At 36.4% G+C, this 19,734-nt stretch overlaps 1 protein-coding gene across 1 annotated transcript in view; it reads right to left on the reverse strand.

Moving 5' to 3' along the window:
- POU6F2 (POU class 6 homeobox 2) overlaps nucleotides 1–19,734 on the reverse strand; it is a 312,241-nt gene that overhangs the window by 155,326 nt on the left and 137,181 nt on the right. Inside the window, exons 3-4 of the mRNA XM_065752741.1 lie at nucleotides 19,010–19,101; nucleotides 17,780–18,008 (exon numbers count right to left, since the gene is read on the reverse strand). Of these exons, the coding sequence (XP_065608813.1) occupies nucleotides 17,780–18,008; nucleotides 19,010–19,101 (321 nt within the window). The remainder of the gene's footprint in view (nucleotides 1–17,779; nucleotides 18,009–19,009; nucleotides 19,102–19,734) is intronic.

Genomic DNA, 19,734 nt, shown 5'->3' on the forward strand with positions numbered 1-19,734 from the left:
TAATAAAATATTTACAGTTAAAAAGACATATTTTTCTATAAATTGTCATAATGGGAAACACTGGGTGTTAATTAAAGGAGACATCGATGATTTAACTTTTGTATCTGTTTTTAAATGCTGAGGGACAGTTTCCTGCCAGTCTACATGACACTGTAGTCTCTAAAGAAAGCATTTAGTACATATGTGGTTGCTAAAATTCATTCTTTGTTAAAAATTTCAACAATAATTTCTTAATTTGGTAACACATTCTTGCCTTTATATGCAATACGATGTGAAAAACAAATAAAGAAAACAGAAGAAACGGAAATGAAAGAAAAACAAAAAAAATGTTGAAAAACGAAAAAGGTTCATGGAATAGATTCCCTATTACAGACAGTAGAACAAGAAAAAGCTGCCATCATCATGTTTATTCTTGTTCTTGGCATGCCTCTTATCATGTTTATTCTTGTTTATTCTTGTTATATTCAATTTCTAGGTTCAAAGCAATGTTTAAACACTTTTCAACTTCCTTATCTTTTTCTATAAGTTCTATTTGTTTATCTAATAAAGGACAAGTAGGATCCTTATCAACTAACAGCTTTACAGTTCAGATCAGGCTGACTCACATTGGCTCCAAGGAGCACTCTTGCCCATTTGGAGAGTCACAGAGAAGCAGCAGAGACAGCAAATGCAGTTATAAGAAGACATAACTGTATGACCCCTCTTAATTCCCTGAAGACGGTATGAGGAATCATCAACTTGTGAACATCAAATAGTGTTAGAAACCTGGATTTATGATATTACAATATTACCTTGTTATATCTCAGAGTTGTTTGTTTTTTGTTTTTGTTTTTTTTATGTGTGTGTGTGTGAGAGAGAGAGAGAGAGAGAAAAGGCTCCAACAAGGGCAGTACTCTGTCTTTTGTTGTTCCATGTGATTAAAGGTAATAAAGTATATTAATAATCCTTTCCAACACTAAGACTAAACTTTCCTTACATTGTTCTCTATGGTTATTGAACGTCATGTTGATTTTACTGGAATCCTTCTGTTGCCATTTTGACATCAGTCAACTATTTGTTTTAATTATACAAAACCAAGATATTTATACAAAACCAATCCCTGATACTGTCCCTTAGAAGATAGTTAGATTATATTTCATGAACTGACATATATTACAGAATTTCTCTACTTTTTGTTTATGGGGGAGGAAAGAGAGATGGAGGGAGAACAGAACAGCCAAAGGAATTAGATCCATTCTACAATGTAAAATAAACTTTCCAGTCTTTAAAAGCCCACAAAAATTAAATGATGTCAATAAAGATTTGGTAACATTTTAAATTCACCCTAGCAGAAATAGATTCCACTTAACTATGGGAAGGAGGAAAGAAAAAAGAAAAAATTGGCTTTTGTGGTTCATTTGAAACACAGCCTCAGAGGTAATACCTGCTGATTGCAAATGATATAGGGCTGAGGTTACACGAAGTTAGGATTAACTTTACAAATCAGGAACTTTATGATGAAATGGATCTCTTCATTTGAAAATCTCAAACCACTATTCACTATTTTGTGGTCTGTAGAGACGTTATCTGATCGTTCAGGGATGTACTTCTGGTTTGTAAAAGTGGGGACACTAAAGATCATCAGAGCCCAAGTCTGTTCCCTAGGGCCTTTTTACTCTGCTGACACTTACTGAAAATCTACCAGCAATACGCTCTCTAGAGCAGCAATCATTAACTCATTCGAAGTCACAGGCACAAGGGGTCTGGGGTTACCAGCTATTAATTATTGTAATTATTCCCAGGATGACAATTACCAAATGCAGGATCCACTTAACATCTATTCTCAAATCTTGTCTTTCTGCAATGCTAATGTTTCTAATAGGTTCATTTACTACCATTTACTGATTACGCTCACCATGGTATATTGTTTCAGATGGACAGGACGGAAAGCCAATACCTAATATTGACCTTTATAGTATCCTGTGATTATAAAGGCTGCTCCTTCCATCATTAGTCCCATCATTTTATTGAAAAACATATATGCTGTTTGTGACAGATTTGTGATATTTCACTTCTTTCAAACATTCTTACAAAATGCTCTTGTACATACTTGTATGTTGTAATATTGGTTGCACAATGCGGTATTTAAGACTATTTCAGATAACAGTGATATTCACATGGTGTAACTTCAACCCAGATTCTCCACATGGAGAAACAAAACAAGGCAACAGCAACAACAGGCAAGAAGAGGTACAAGTCTGTAATCTGTATTTGCTTAGTAGTGACCAAGTCCTGCATGATGCTGAGTCACAGTCAAATCCTCTGAAGTTCAAATAAACTAAAACACTTAGGATATATTTAAATCAGACAGATATATTTTTTAAAGGAACAGACAAAAATAAATTGTATAAATCTAGTTTCACCTGCTCAAGGAATCTAACACAACTCTTGAGAAAGGAAAGACAAGAGGTCCACAGCAAACATCACTTCGATAGGAGGAGAGGTAATTTAATAACAGAAGGAAACAGATTTCTGAAGGAATGATTTTTTCTATATTTAGAAAATTGGAGGTCACTTAAATCCACAACTGGGCTAATTTCACCAAATGCTTTAATAGATCCTGCTAATTCCACAGAATGTTCATTGTTTGCCAGATCAAGCTACACAAACTAGGATAAATAAGAAGTTGTTATATATGGAGACTACAGAAGGAGAAAGATCAGTAAGAGATTAGTACAGCAGTTCCTCTTTCCAATACTGATAAAGTCTGGATTATTGAAACAGAAGGAAGATTTTCTATTACAAAAGCAGGAGGAGAGTGAAGAGAGTATGGCATCATGTTATTCTGACATGTTTCTCTTTCTTCATTCTCCAAGAAGCTGACAGCAAGTGCAATCAAGGATGTCATACACTGAAAATCAGTGTTTAAAAGGAATAGAGAAATAGAAACATACACTGCATTGTGTATTTTGGATAAGCTTTCTCTCTTTCCTCTTGCCATGCTGATGAGTCAGAAATTAAAAGTGAAAATAACTTTGTCTGTGTTAATATATGATTTCAGAGAAGTAACACTTGCTCCTTTAGTATATATTTTAAAGGATCTCTTGGACAGCATCTCAGCTACGCAGGAGTAAGTGCAAGCAGTGTTGCTTTTAAATGTGCTGTTAGATTGTATTTGTGAGCATTTGATGTTCTTCTTTAATAACCCCAAGTAAAAGGCTGAATGAATTCAACAACAGTAGCTGAAAAAAGTGCAATGAGTCATATTATAGGAAAATGGAGAAAAGGATACAGGACTCTCCACTGAACACAATCCTATATTGTAGGCAATCTGTGATAACACCCTTTTCATTTCAGTTCAGTCCCATAAAATTACCACTAACATTACAACTCATGCAGAACACAGATAAATGTAAAAATGTCACAGAATTCTTCCAGATGGGACTTTTAGTTCCACTAGATCACCATCTACTTTTTTACTTGTCTAATATTTCATTACAACCTTCCATAAGTTAATTTTCTTTCCACTGACCATGTAAATCACAAATCAATTTTCATTTAAAATGCCTGACTACAGATTGCTCCTGAAAGCTCAAAGCATATGCTTCAGTGAGCACTCCAACATTCTTAATGCACATTAGAAAAATGTTGTGGCTTTTTAAAAATCTTTTTAAAGGAATTAATTTTACATTAATGTCTGGCATGAGACCCAAGTAGTGGTACTCCTCCCTACACTCTATTACCCCATCTTTAAAAAGCAGGTGCATTTTTGAAATGTAACTGCATGTAGAGCTAAATGTCTGTCATGACAATGATATTCATTTCCAAACCAAAAAATCAGGCAAGAATATAAACTGCTTTAAATCCGCAGAAAGTAGGTACAATCACCCAAACCCCTACTTTCTAGGGGAAAGAAGACAGAAAAGGAAGAAAAGGAGGAAAACCATTTACAACCCAGTAATTGTGCTTATTTGAATCATACATCTTCACATATTCTATATGTTTCTATAATTCAAGAAGTGGACTAAAATACATGACTACTACTAACTTCACCCATGGAAGGTGCCAATCTATAAATTAATGAGATACGCTGGTGAGACGAGCAAGATCCAGCTTTATATGAATTCCTAGAAAATATCGTGAAATAGTATGATCCAAAATGCTATTTTCTTCTGTTAATTTGAACATGGCACTCTCCTGCTACAAGTCTGTAGGCATAAGTTTGCTAAATCTGGACTTGGGAATGGTTTCTAAGACTGTGTCTGCTACTGTCCTCCTGAGAAACATCAGTCAGTCATTTCACTTCTCCTTGCCTCAGTTTCCACATTATTCCATGTTGAATGATAAAAGTGACCCTTTCAAATGTTAAAGGAGATCACTTAGATGTCTAAGATGACAAATGCATAAGCACTTGCAAATTCAGTAAGAGGAAAAACCCATCATGTGGTCATTTCATGCTCTTTAGAAGTAGATTTGATTTCCTAACATCAGGAATTTCTGTGAGTTTTAATTTCAAAACGCTTTCACATGTTCTTGTCACTAGAGAATCTCAGCATCAATTCTGGAAGGATCAACAGAACAAGCTGGTATTATGGAATAAGAAAGAACTCCGTCTTGGAACATGCAGGAATTATAATCCTTTCCAATGGCATGATCCCAGGTCACTGAAATCTAATGAACTCATGGAGCCCAAGAGAAGTGAGTGGTTCCTCCAGCTGTCTTTCCTCATCTAAACTCATACCCAGGCCTACTTTTTAATTTGCTGTCTCTTTTTTCATTTACTGGCACATCCATATCAAACATCCACCATCCAAACCTACTTCCACCAATGGGATCATTGTTCCATCTCTGAAGTACTCTTCCATGTTGCTTTGCATCACTCTGTCACAGCTCTTAGGCAAGACTGTATAGCTTTGAATCTCAACTTCTTGAAGGACTCTGACATTGGGATTCTAGCTTGGGGGTGATGGAGAAGGTGTCAGTTTAAATAAGGCTGAGTGCTCATGACAATTGTAAGTAGCTTTGCGTTAAGTGGGACTCTTTCTCATAATGCAATGTGTCAGTGCTGACCACTGAAATGGGGGAAGGGAGATTTTGCTCTGGAGCAGTCTCTGCAAATAGGGTCTTGCCAAAATATTTGCAGGTTATAGTCAGCCAAACCCTAAGGGTCTTCACAATGGGGTTTTTAAAACTCAAACTCCCAAATGTCAATGGAGACTAAAGCAGCACACCTCACATTAATCTGCCTCACTGAAACTGAATGTTTAAGGCCTCCAGAACTGGCTTTGTGTGGCCATATCATAATCACCACTAAGAACTGACCAGACACAAGAACAATGTGGGATTACTTTAGATATGAGGAGGTGTGGGCAAAAACACACTGTCTATGAAGGATGCTATTCATAACAGAGAAGTCTCCATCTATTAATATTGGAATCTTTACAGAGCAGGAATTACAGTGTAGAAAATCTATACGGACCTCTAACTAGACTTCTAAAGTTAACTACTTTAGCTAAATAAAATAGCAATTCATTGGGTTATCTAGACAGAGAGAGGCCCACAAAAATATTTAACATGGGCTATACCTATGAATTGGCACAAATGCATAGTTTACAGTAGCCTGGCCAGACAGAAGGCTGTGCAGTTCTGCATCACTCTTTATTTCTCTTCTAATGTCTTTTTTTTTTTTTTTCAGTCAGCTATGGACTGGTAAATGCATCTTTTGATCAAGAGGTGTGCAATTGAAGAAGTATCCCAATTACTGTGGCCAGAAAACACATCAAATAGTTGAGCATCTTTCAGTTATCTAGATTCTCTGCTTCTTTGTATCCATTTACTTCTGAAGAATTTCTCTTACAGAGTCTTCTGGCTAGAGGTTCTTGAATGAGGTTCCTGAAGGGAACAGGGCCAGTAAAAGCAGGCATGTCTGCTCATAGGAACAAGCTAGGATGTGAAAAAGAAACTCTGAAGGTGTATTAGAAATAAAAGAAAAGATTTCTCAATAAAGCCATGTACTCAACTGAAAATCTTTTCAACCACCCAGGTTTTCATGGATCCTGATTACTTCTTGATGAGGAAAGTAACATCCATACACAAAACATATGAAGGTCATTGTTCAGGAAGCCTGCAATTCCACCATGAATCACATTCTAGAAATTACAGAATCTCAGATTTAGATATCTACAGGCTTATTTCAGTGCTTACGGGTAGTTTTAAATACACATACCTTTAAGTATTTCATTTTCAACATTTTTCTGTAATTACGAAACAGAACATTACAGCTGCTGGTGGCTAAAATCAAAGCTGACAAGTTAAATTTAACTCTGCAAGTGCTGATGATATTTATTAAATAAGCTACACAACCCTCTCCAACTTGGGCACTTGGTGCACTAACATCTCTACCTACTCAACATTGTTCTGAATCATCAGCAAAATAGGTTTTGATTTTATTGCATGTACCAGTCATGAGTTACTTCTTTCTGCGTCACTAACACAGGTTTTAAGGCTATGCCAATATTAGCAAGTAATTAGGTGCAGCACAAGTGGGTCACTAGATGGAGAAAGTTGATTCTGTGTCTCTTTATTCTCCTCTACTTACAGTTGAGGGTTCTTAATTTGGTTTGTATTTACTCTGGTTTCTTGCACTGAATGTATGCTTCATGAAGATGTCCGAAGAGGCAAGAGTGCCATGGGTGTCCTGCCTGGGCTGCACTGAGAGAAGACGAGTGATCTTGGGCCAGTGTTTTGGTTGTTGCTGAGTAATGGCTGTTTGCTGGGGGCTGGGCTGAGAAATTCAGTGGTAAGAGCTGCTGCCATGATGGTACAGGGCATGACAGGGGGCAAAATTCTTAGCTGTCCTGGGCTGCATGCAGCCTGTGGGATTCTCCACCTGATTCTGCAATACCACTGAAGCAGAGCTTCTAGTTCAGCTACTTCCTAAAGAAATCTGATCTATACGCATGAAAGTAACAAGAGGCAGATGGTGAAAAAATTATGATTCATTTCAAGTATGCACTACTGCTCTAAACCAAAACACTTTAGTAGATGCAGCCTATTATATCATAAAATTTATTTTATGTACCATGGTTTAATCCTGCATTCCTCTATCACTTCAACAAAAAAGTTTTCCCTTATTAATACCAGTAAGTTCAGCTTTTTCAACCTCAGTTTCTAATCTCCACCATGTCATTTATGAAATTGTCAGATCAGGAGACAGAGAATGTAAGTGAAATGTGACTGTGTATAAATTGCTTGGTATTGGAAATCTCATCCCATTCTGTTATTTACTTTTCTCCAAGTAAGATAATTATATTTGTATAGGTATACATATAGATATAGATTAGATGTTACATTGCAAAGCCAAAAGGGTTCCTGATCTTGTTAACATGATGGTTGTCATAGTTTGTTTTGTTTTGCATGAGCAGGAGCTCATTACTGAGAGCCCTTGTCATTTACATTGACCTATGTCTTCTTAATGAAGCATTTCTGAAATGAATGGCAGGATATATACATTTCAATTCAAACTCTACCTTGCTCCCACTGAAGTAAATGAGATTTCAAGACAAAGAAAGCTTTCTTTTTAGAGGTAACTCTGCTCTTGTTCAGTATGCTTTTAAGGAAGACCAATACTGACTTTCAAATCTTTTTGCTTTCTGGCATTATTTCAGCTGGCCTATTTGGCTACCCTCTGCACTTGGTTACTTGCTCAGTTCTGCACTTCTAGGCTCAAAAGATGCTATACATTTTTGTGTTCCTTGAAGAGCAGTTGTTTACTATAAGGCAAACAGACAACCCTCACTCTGTCCCAGTTAGCCAAAATGGCCGTGCAGAAGAGGTGAACTAAAAACAAGTTTCACTGCTGGGGAGGGTAATAGCAGCACTGCTTTTGCATCAGTCCCCTGCCAGGCAATCCATAGACTGACACTGATAGTTGCTCTGGAGGGAGTCACTTACCCTCCAAGCTAGAGGTAAGATGCCAGATAAGCAATAGCCTGTAACAGGGGATTAAAAGAAGAGAGAAAACCGGGGGAAAAGATTATGATAATTAACCCTTGTATATTGTATCCAACATAAATCCCATTGTCAGTATCTATTGTTCAAGTACCTGACAAACTTCTGCTTCTATCTTCTCTATAAAAGCCTCCATCATATGGAAAGTTGTGTACCTTTCATGGTTTTATAATAAACTGGAAGTGAGTAACAGTGTGATATCAAAGAAAATAAAACTCCAGTTGCTATTGCTTCTGGGGTTGCCTTCTGAATGTGGCTTATACAATATTTCATCTGTGCTGACACCTTTCACTCTCAATTATTTGGCTGCTGTCAAAACAAATCAATCAAATTATAGCACAGTGTCTTCATGTTACCATTCCACTGCAAGTTAGCTGCATTAGCTTTGAAATACACAGAAGTATAAAATTTATCTCTATTATTTATTTAATACAACTTTCTCCCTTGTGAGTTATCTCACAAACAAAGCAAACTCAAATTATCTGATGTCAAACATTGAATATATATAAATATCACCAAGAAATTGTAAAATAATGGCACTCATGGGATCATAAATGCATGAAGAAACACTTGGTAAGTCTTACACTTAAAACCAACGATGTTCTTCTGACAAATGGAAAAAATAGTACATGCTTTTAATTTTGGTTGCAACTGGCCAAGGTTCCCATACTAGATAAATGCAATTTCATAAGATACAACTTTGAACTACTGTTCCTGCTAAAGCAGGGTAAAAAAAAAAAAAAAAAAAAAGATTTAAAAAACTGATTTTGTTACCAGTGTAATATAGAAAAAAACTTTTAAGCATGCTACAGTGCTAGAAGGGGAGCACTGTCTTCCTTTACGGTTCAAAAACATTGATCTTTGAAGAGAAAGGCCAAAATCTCAAAGAGATATTCTAAAAGTGATTGCTTTGTTCAGATTACTGGACCTATAGTTTTCAGAGAACATGCATAGAATTTGTTCCTGAGAGATTTTCACAGAATCACAGAATCTCAGAATTGTAGGTACTGGAAGGGACCTCTAGAGATAATCTAGTCCAACCTTTCTGCCAAAGCAGCTCCCTAGCCCAGGTTGCACAGGTAGGCATCCAGGTGGGTTTTGAATGTCTCCAGAGAAGGGGATTCCACCACCTCTCTGGGCAGCCTGTGCCAGTGCTCCACCACCCACATTTGTGCAGAACTTCCTTTGCTTCAGTTTCAGGCCATTTCCCCTTGTCCTATCACCACACATTGCTGAAAAGAGTCTGGCTTTGTTCCTTTGACTCCTGTGAATTATTTATTTATTATTTTAAAAATAAATAAAAGAATCAACTTTCAGATTGCCAGTAAGTGAATTTCCTGAAATTGCACTACTATCATTTTCTTGCTTTTTGGGCAGGATGCATGTTCTGTTAAGAGTTGCCTCTGCTAAAATACAGAAACCCAGTATACAAAAGGCTTATCAAGACCAGATAATTATCTCTTCTTCATTTATTACAGTTGATATAATTGGCAATCAGTTGCACAGTTGAAGATACATTAGGGAATATCTGAGTTCTGAATATCTTTAAAACCCGAAGTGGAATATACCGAACAGACAAAAACAACCAGCACCAGATGAGGAAAGGGACTAGAGAAATAGTATCTGAAGAAATGAAAGGGAAATATATCAAAGAATCAGATTCTTTAAAACCAAACATCGGTGTTCACTTGAACACAAATTATGGAAGTAAGAGAAGCTTGTTTTTATGCTGAAAATTTCTTTTCAACATTGAGTAATTTATAATAATTAAACATAAAAACAAAGTGAAAGAAGAGTATGTAGAATATGTTAAATATACAGCTTATTAAATTTAAAAGCAATATTTTTCTTAAAATGAGTAAGTAAATAAACCCAAGACAGGCAATAGACATAGAATTTGTAATGTGGTGGATCTGAATCATCTTATCAAAAAATTCCAGTTCATAATCTGTCTGGAATAGATCAATGTAGGTCACAAATATTGAAAATTCACCTTATTCTACGAGATACAGAAAGCACTACTAGGCCTCACCAATAACCTGTTTTAGGTCTAAGAACCAGAACAAACTTAAGAATAAAAAGTGCAATTAACCAAGACCTAAATATACCTGAAGAACTCTTCATTTAACAGCAGTGATTTAAAGCCTCTTTTGTAGGAAAGCATAGGGGTAACTACCAGCACATTCACTTACAGGTGGTAAAAGAGTTCAGAAAAGATGTGAATTATTTGCCCTCACACAGGATATCTGAGGTAGAGTGGAACGCAAGTCTTGTGACTACTCCCTCTTGCATCTGCCAGAGCAATGGGCTTGTAAAGACAAAATGTTTCAGGAATGGACAAACGATTCAGGAGTCAGTGGTAGAATGCAACTGAGGCATGAGAATCTCGATGTGTAGAGGATTCTACCTAAGGAACATAAAATTGCATAGATATCCGGGAACAAGAAAATCTAAGCAAGTTTTATTACTTTCATCATTACTGATTTCTCATGACTTTTCTCAGGTGACATTGATAAAGCATAAGACCTTGAGATGCACCAGGGAAGTTTTTGATTGTTTATTAAGATGAACTGCTTCATAGAGAGGTTGGTCAAGCATTGGAATAGGTCGTCCAGGAAGGTGGTGACATCCTCATCCCTGGGGATATTAAGGGATTATAGTGTGGGACATGCTTGTTGATGGGACTTGGCAGGTTAGGCTGATGGTTGGAGGTGGTGATGTTGAAAGTCTTTTCCAAACAAAATGATTCTGCGATGTCACCAGACAGATCCCGTTCCTATTTCTAAACAAATCTCAATAGTAGGCAGAATATTTTTTTTCCCCAAAAATAAAAGGATGTTGTAAAATGTTTCAAGATTCATAAACTTTAAGACTGTAAAGACACAAGTCATCTAGAGAACTTACAATGAGAAAAAAAAAATACAAGAGGAGGTCTCCGAAAAAGAAAGAAAGAAATAAAGAATGAAAAGAGAAGACGCCTATGGTTCTGCAGACTTTAAAAATATTTCATTAAAAGAATTGACTCCCAAGCTGTTAACTTGTGTGTTTCATGGATTCAAAATTCACAGTATTAAAAGTGCCCATAAACCCAGTGGGTCAATAAAGACTTTGTTGTTTTTATGAGTCCCTAAATATATATGTGCTGGATTAGAATCTCACTGGTCTATAATGAACACAAGTTTGTGTGCAGGGAGTTTTTAAAACATGAATCATAGGGATTTTATTAATAAAAACACTATAGAAAAACAAAGGAAATTAAACCACGAGGACTATAAAAGTCTGACTTAAATCCACCAAGGCAAGGAAATTAAGAGAGAAGGCTGCAAATCCATCCTGGTAATCCTTCTATATAGCTCACTGTATTGCAGTTAGGAGTCTTGGATCAGCATATGAGCCATAAATACATATACCATACAGATGTACCTATCTATTTGCATGTGATCCACCAGTGCATGCAGCATGTTTGCTACAATGCACAGGCAAGGAACAGATTGACAAACACCAGCTAGAACTTTCTCTTGCATTCCCAATTTCCTGGCTTTTGTAAGATTACAGTAAGTTAAGTGCTTAACATTATTGGAATGAGTTTTCTCTACATTAATTTAAATGGTCACGGTCTAAATTCAAGAAGATTAAAGGCAAACAGGTGCAAGGTTATACTTTAAAAACAGCATTAAAATGCATCCATGTTCTGGTTGATAGAAATTTCATTTACAACCCTGCTCACGGAATATTCCTGCCAGAAGCGGTATCAGTCTGGGTCAGAGCTAGGAGGATAACTCGTGCTGAATAAAGGGGTACATTCCCATAAATAGTCGGGTCTTGAATACTAGTCAGTTCACAGTTCTTAGACTAGTAGTGATTGTACCTGTTTAGAAGGCAGTTAACTAACAAGTTTCTGGAGGAAAATTAGGAGAGGACCAGACCATTTCTGTCTTACCCATCTGCTTCTTGTTATACAAGGTGGAAACTTAGAGCCTGCAAAAACTTGGCCTGCAAATAAGTAGGTGTGAATATTTTGATTTCAGAATTAATTTGATCTGTATAATTTCATTACTCCTTACTGATGTTCCATATCCATTAGTAGTGAAAAAACAGGTGTGTCTTGGTCTATTTTTGGTGGAAGTCAACAGTGGAGCACACAAACGTTAATACTACTTCAACACATTTGATGGTAGACCTTTAAATTATTGGCAAAAAATATGTATATTAAAACAATGAATAGTTAACACACTGTGGGTGATCAGTAAAGAACTAGTCGCTAATAAATCCCTGAACCTTTCACTGTATGAAGGTAGCAATTTGCCACTAAACAAGATGAACAGTTAACATGGGACCATTCCCACAGGTGAAACCTTGATGATGAGAAAAAAACATCACAAATGGAAAACCAGCCCGCAAAGGTTCTTGCATCTTTTCTCCCGAAAGCGCGTTAAGTTCCTCAAACTGTATGTTTCCCAGCAAACAACTGGAGACACAAAACTTATTGCATTAGAACTTCCTAAGGGATGTCTGCCTGCTACCTCAGTTCCTGTACAGCACAGTAAGGAAGGAATGTGGGCATTAGTTTGAGGAAGCATGCTCTACTGGCTGCTAGTTCATAGGCACTCGGTGTATACCACATTATGTTTAAGAATTTCTTCAAAATTTTTCCACGTACAGAGGTTGGGAGGTTAGTCTCATAGGGTCATTAACCCCTTGTCTGAGAGAAGGGTAATGGTACTACATGCAGCATTTATATAGTACTAGTGGACGCATGTTTGGTTTGAGGGCTTACTGAAATTGCTAACAAGTGCAGCTTCTTTTCTTGGTTCTTGTCATTCGTGTTCTGGTTATGTTAGTACACTGTAGAAGTACCTGGGAATAAACTACTCCTTTAAGTGAAACATCATTTTGATTATTACTGACATTGGTGCTCATTAAAATACATAAGTGAAACATCGCCTTTCTGTAGACTCTGAAAGCTATTTCATGTTACTTGAAGGGGAATACAAATGAATAAGGACTACATCACTTTAGTTAAAAGGGGAAAATGTTCTAAAAACCAGAATTTGGACTCCAGATCAGTAAGCAATTGAGGTTTGTAGTTCACTTTGTCTCTTGTTTTTCTGTGTACATGGGGAGAAGGAGAAAGAGTGTGTTTACTTTATCTGTTCCTCAATTAATGATTCAAATCTATGTTCAGAAGAAGCAAGTTCTAATAAGCGCAAACAATATATTTTTTTCATTTTTGTTACCACTATGTCTTTAATCAACATTAATTTTGACTGATCATATTAAAAAAAAACTTTACAAATTTTTCTCTATCAAAGTATTTGAATAGCTGTTACCTGTCAAGATGTTTAATATATTTTCCCTTCCATTGTATTGCAACTAAAATATGACCTGCTGCTGTTTAAATAATGTAATTTAATTATTTTACATTTTCAGCCATGCAATGCATTCTTTTGGCATTGAAGCCCTTCTCTAATGATTTGGGGAGATAGTTTGTTCTCATTTCTTTCAGAACTCAAGACTGAGAAACTCTGAATTGGAAACAAATTATTGATATTCACTTTAAGAACAGTACAATGTGTAATGAAAATAAAACATGCAGTTTCCACGTCATGAAACTTGTTGATTTATTTTGTTTGATTTATTTTTGAAGTTCAGGTATTATATAAGCTCTATAGTGGTGAAGTCTAAAACAATATTGTCCCATAGATATGCTGTGCAGTATATTTGGGCCAGCTGTCATGGAGAGACTCAAATTATAGTCCATGGAGCACAGGTAGCTAGCATTGATCTGTCAGATGGCACAGAGCTAGTTCCTTCTCATTTTGAACATGCCTACCATATTAAAAGGATAGCTAAAATAACATTAACATTTTAGCTAAAAATTCCTTGGCTCTCACGAAAAGCTGAATGAAATGAGAGTACAGGCTGAAGACAGCAAATCTTCAGCATGGAAACAAAAGGGATTAAAGTATCTTAAGAAAAGACAAACCAAACTCTTCCTCCAAAGTATCTTTCTGTTCAGATATACAGAAATAGTGATCTAGAAAAAGCAGATGGATCTGAGAAGACAGTACCTTTCTACAAAAAACAGCTTCCAGACATTACTGAATACTCTGAGTTTAAGTTCTAAGATGCTTCCCTGGCAAGATCATTGAGGATAACCAAAATCAAAAAATAAACAAACAAAAAACTGAGAGAAATCTGGCCTGGCAAAGGAGCTGCAGAAACTCAAACTATTCAGCTCAGACATTTTTTTCTAAAAGACATAATGGTACACACTGATAAAGAGGAAAGCTAGCAGTGTTTTCTGCATTAGCCAATAAAGACAGGCTAAGAAACAAGCTAAAATAACATGCGGGGAAGACATTGTGTTGCAGGGTACCTATCTCTCTTTTCACAACCTCACCATTACTATTGTGACATCTCCTGATTTTTGCTGTTTAGAAAAGCACTGCTGAGTTCCAGCTATAATTCTAGAAATTGTGCGAGCAAAACAGGTTTGTAAATATGTTTGGCAACAGGGACCACCACTTCCTTCAATGGTGTTTGATCTCTTACCTTCAGTACTTTTTGTGGATTCCAGTAAAAGGTTATGGTTGTTTATTATTTTATTGTTTTCTCCAAATGACTGTTGGTGGCAAGCCAACATCCCATATGAGAATTTTTGTTATGTTCAGAGACATCTGTTGACTCTAAAGCATATAGCTATATTTGCCATCAACCTCCTCACATTTCAGTAAACTGCATTCTTCACGTATTCTTTGTGCTTACAAAATCTGCTTAGTAGGAGCTTGTAAAAATGTATTTTTGTGTACGTGTCCAAACCGAAAATTTACACATTCATATTCCTTCTAGTTACACACGTTAGACTTATTTGTTCAGGGTGTGGCTATGGTGTAGCAGTGTGCATGACAAAAGATAGTGTAATGACAGAACAATCAAGCATGTATAAAATTTTGAAGGAGGCTTACAATGTAAATCTCTCTTCTCTTATGCCAAAAAATTTCCTATTGACTTAGTGGTGGATCAGGCCCATTTAACAACTGAACAATTTATCACAAATGCATTAACAAAAAGATAAAACTATTTATAGTTAATTAATAGCTGAAGATTAAGGAATTTCACTAAAGTCATATTGTGTGATTAATTTCCATAATCATGCCATTTTACCAATGTATTGACTTTTTAAAGGAACACTTGTTTTCTGTCTCCAAATACTTAATGTATCTCCTCTACAAATTCTATCATTAAATGCTTTTTTTCTGTGTCCACAAGCAAGGGTTTTCATTTTTCATCTATTCACCTTGAGGTCTAACCACCCTGAGCAAGAGCTCCATGAGCAGAAAATCAGTTATGCACACAGTTCACACAAAAATTAATGGAATTAATCCCATTAAAGCATTTTGTTAGATCAAAGAATTTTTGAATTACTACGTTTTTCCAGAATTATTTAGGATGTCTTCTGATTTACCTGGCTAGGCTAGCTTGAGATTAACATTTTACCAATTAGAAAAAACAAAAACAAAGAAACAAGCAAACAAAAAAAAGAACCAGACCTAAGCTTTGGGCACCTAAGTTTGAATGCACTGAATATTCAGGGACAGCAGATGTTAGAAGAATGGAAGTAATAAGACAAGCTGGAAAAAAGCATGTAAACATATCCCCCAGTCATGTATGTTGACAATGCCACACATATGGGTTTAAGAGAGAAGTTGAAGAATATGGTTTGATTTTGCCCACGGGGCATGAATTACCAAAGCTGCTTGAAGCAAATGCTACTATAACTACAAAAATCCTGTCTATAAAAAAAAGAATGCACATTTTACAATTATCTTGCAAATAATCATGAGGAACGTGGGCCGGAAATCAGCCACAGAACTGATATGATGCAGCTAAAGATGTTTGTCCAGAAACAGAGCATTCTCATCCATCTCTTGGAAAGTTGTGAGGTGCTTAGAGGAATGGGAGGAGAGAATAGAGAAAATACAAACACCAAAGCAGATAACTGAATTCATGGTTGTTGTTACATTTGGGTACTTTATGGGAGACACGATTGCCTCCACCTCTATCCAATGACCCAGAAAGTCCCTGTTTGATCCCATACTTCTAACTACCAGTAAGGATTAGAGGAAAACTTTTCATCTGTTAAAGTCATTCCTTGCAACATTTATTTGGCAGTGGATTTGCACCTTTTAGCTAGCAATTAAACACCCATGGATAAACAAAAGAGCAAGGGTTGCCGGACTTAATCCCTACCATCTTTGCAACACAGGACGAATAAAAGATGTAAGAACTGCACGAGCTTATGTTTATTTATAATACTACATACACAGGAGCCATAACCTGGAGCACTCCAGAGTGGAAGGATACATTTTTATAATGCCTGTTTCTTCATTAAGATTTCATCATCTACCTACGCTAAAAAGCCACTTCTCCTTCACTTTGTTATATCTGTTTTACCCGCTCCTGTTCCTGCATTATTTTTTTAATCTCCAGTTCCCTACTTTACATGCACTCTCAAATTTTAAACAAGCAAAATTTGTGCATTAGTGTGTCCTTTTCATCTATGATTTATGAATGACAGGTTCTTTGGTGCAGCTTAATGGTATGAGAGAGACATTATTTTAAACATTAAAGTGAAAACCATTTACAACTATGATAAGAGAGGTCTGTTGACATTAAACTTTAAAACAAGCACAAGGTAAAGGCAAGTAGCTGCTCCAACAGGTGAGAGTACTATGCACATAGTTTGTAAGGGAGTTTGTTCAGCACATGAGCTGTCTTTTCCTTTGCTCTGTTTCACAACCTGTAGGATTTGGTGCTTCAAGCTATTCATCAAGTAACCAACAGCAACTCATAGTACAATCACCTGAAAAATACTTAGGGTGCAATGCAGAGCATTCACTTAATAAAATTAACATCTGGTCTGTGGAAAACTTTTTACTGCTTATTTCAGCAATAAATAATCAAACAAACAATTTGAAAGACCTAAATTTTTATTTATTTTGACACTGCATGCTCATACCACCATCAAAAACCAATTGCTGTCTGAGGAGCAACCAAAATAATTAGAAGTAGTAAATAAATATGCATTCTATACCGTATGTGTTTGGATTGTCAACTGTTTCTAACATCATGGAACACTAAGGTAGAAGGGATATGTGGTATCTCATAAAACTGCTTTTCAGTCTGATTTTAGACAATAAGGAGACTAAAGTAGACAGCTTACGACAGAACTCGTGCAAACATGGCACAGCTCGGACAGTGGGAAGGTAGTAAGGCAGAACCTTAATGATAAAGCAGACCTCCCACAGTAAGAATGTAAATGTATATTCTGGGAAGTAGTGGCAGATAACTGAGGAAAGTGAATTTATAATAGAAGGATTTAAAAAATGATTTTCATGCAATACTGTGTTTTTAGTTGCCTCTATTCACTCAGTTACCCTAATCAGGAATGGTTAAACAGAATACTTATTTTCATGTTGCCATTTGAAATTCTAAAGTGAACGCTTAGTAGAGAACATTGATCACTGATGACAGAAAAGCTTAATGAATCATTCAAGTACTTTACAGTACTGACCTAGAGAATGTAAGAGCCCAGCCTCCACTCCAGTTTTATAAAAATGCAAATATTCCTTAAGTATCTCTCAAGTATTCAAAACCAACCCAAGCATTAACTTTCAATAAGTATCAAGAGCAACATTTCACTGAATAAATAGATAGCTCTGTTTAAAAGAGACAAAGTGAAACATATAGGCAAAAGACTGATAGAAAAATGCTAAACACAACTTACCTTGTAGATTTTGCAATGGCAAAGTCATAATGCCTCCTGCTGCAGCTGCTGCTACCAGTCCTTGGATGTTGGTGAGATTTGCTGTAGGTAGAGTTAGGACCAGTCCTTGTTGGCCTCCCAGCTGCCCAGCCATGTTGAAAGGAATAAGAATCGGTTGATTCAGGGCCGGAGTGCCTCCTGGCATCACCCCTGCTACTGCTGAGGCTAACTGTTGGGCTGTCAGTAATGGCTGTAATGAAACACAGACAGCAGCATGCCTATTTTATCATGCATAGCTCAGTGGTACACAATATTACAACTTCTGTTTGGGATCCTTCAGCGTTGCAGTACAAACATGCATTTCTTCCAATATTTCAAAGCATGTTTCTTACCAGCCCAAAAAGCATTGACAGACATTTCAGAATGAAACTGTAACCCAAATTCCCATGCAGCATGCTAGCAACTCAAATCTAAACTGGAAAATTTATTACATGTGCACTGAAAACAATTCATGAACACAAGAGGACCAAACTCAAGTCAGCCCAGAAGTATCTAAATGCTAATATTTCCCTAATTTTCCCAGTTGTACAGTTGTTGTCCCAGTTGTTGATTGGTAACAGCTTACAGCAGCAATTGCCAGCAATTACCAGAAGATCTGTAAACCAAGCAGGATGCAAGACTGTCCCATGAAGTGGAAGAACATTAAGAACATTTCTTATAGCTGAACTTCGATAAAACTACGAAGCGATATGGAAAACGTTTTAAAAGGTTTAACAGAGCCATGCTATTATGATTACATTTAACTGTAAAGAAAATAAATACCTGTCATAAATGATTATGAAATGCCTTTACTAATGCAGGAACTGTGTGTGACATGCAGAACTGTCAGAGCCAACAAGGTTACATTAAAATTGCACTAGATTTTTAATATTAAATCATGACCTGTATTTCAAAAATAACTTATATAAGAAGTTCAAAGAATTTAACCTCCTCAGAATACGAAGCTGCTTCCATTTATTTCAAGAAAACATACAAAAAGCTGGTCCTTTCAAATACCTTTTAAAGCATACAGAAGATACATCCATGTTCCCCCTTTTTAACACATAATGCATCCAAACAGATATAAAATTATCACAGATTCTATGATTCTGTGATCATTTTGTATCTGTGATTCTGTGAAAATGTCTGATCACAACTATTCATTTTTCACCAAATTGCATGCCCCAATTAGTCTAAAGGAAAGATACTGACCTGAGGCCCAACAGGGAATGCAGGATGGGACTGACTGGGTTGGTGCTGGTCACCTGGGCTTGTATCAGACAGCACTGTGTTTCCTCTGGCCTCTAGAATTCAAAGAGGAAATCGACTTCAATATCAAGCCTAGGGACTGGCACATTATCTTTTACTCTGATGTCACATAACATCAAGCTGAAAATGACATTTTAAAGTGCTTTATCAATAACTCAAGCACTCAAATCACTTATCAACTGCATAAATTATGCTAACATTCATTCTGAACAGCCAACTCATTCAAGGAGATACAAAAATCAGACAGCAGTGAAACCGAAGCTATCATCAACCCAGCTAATGTGGGTTGCATTATACATCGATTTACATACAGTACATGAGCACTCTGCTTGTGTGGGAACTGCATTTTCTACGCTTAGGTGAGCATCAGCCTTTCTAATTTCTGAAGGCAAAAATTATCTGAAAAACAATCAAGTCACATCTATTTGTATCCTAATAAAGTCGGTTTTTTGGTGGGTTTTTTTTGCCACTTACTGAGGCAGAAAAGACTGTGATGCACAATAAAAAGGCACTATGAAAACAGAACAAGTATGTTCCCAAATGACAGTTATTTCCCTTGTTTTCTAAATTGCATGTGGGGGGAGAGCAAAATTATGTGAAACCAAGGCTGTTCACCATTTATTAAGTTGATCAATATCCAGCAATCAAACTGTATGCTGGGCACTAAT

This window comes from Cyrtonyx montezumae, unplaced genomic scaffold (assembly GCF_038088225.1).
Source record: "Cyrtonyx montezumae isolate F1298 unplaced genomic scaffold, pur_monq_1.0 scaffold_8, whole genome shotgun sequence".
NCBI lineage: Eukaryota > Metazoa > Chordata > Aves > Galliformes > Odontophoridae > Cyrtonyx > Cyrtonyx montezumae.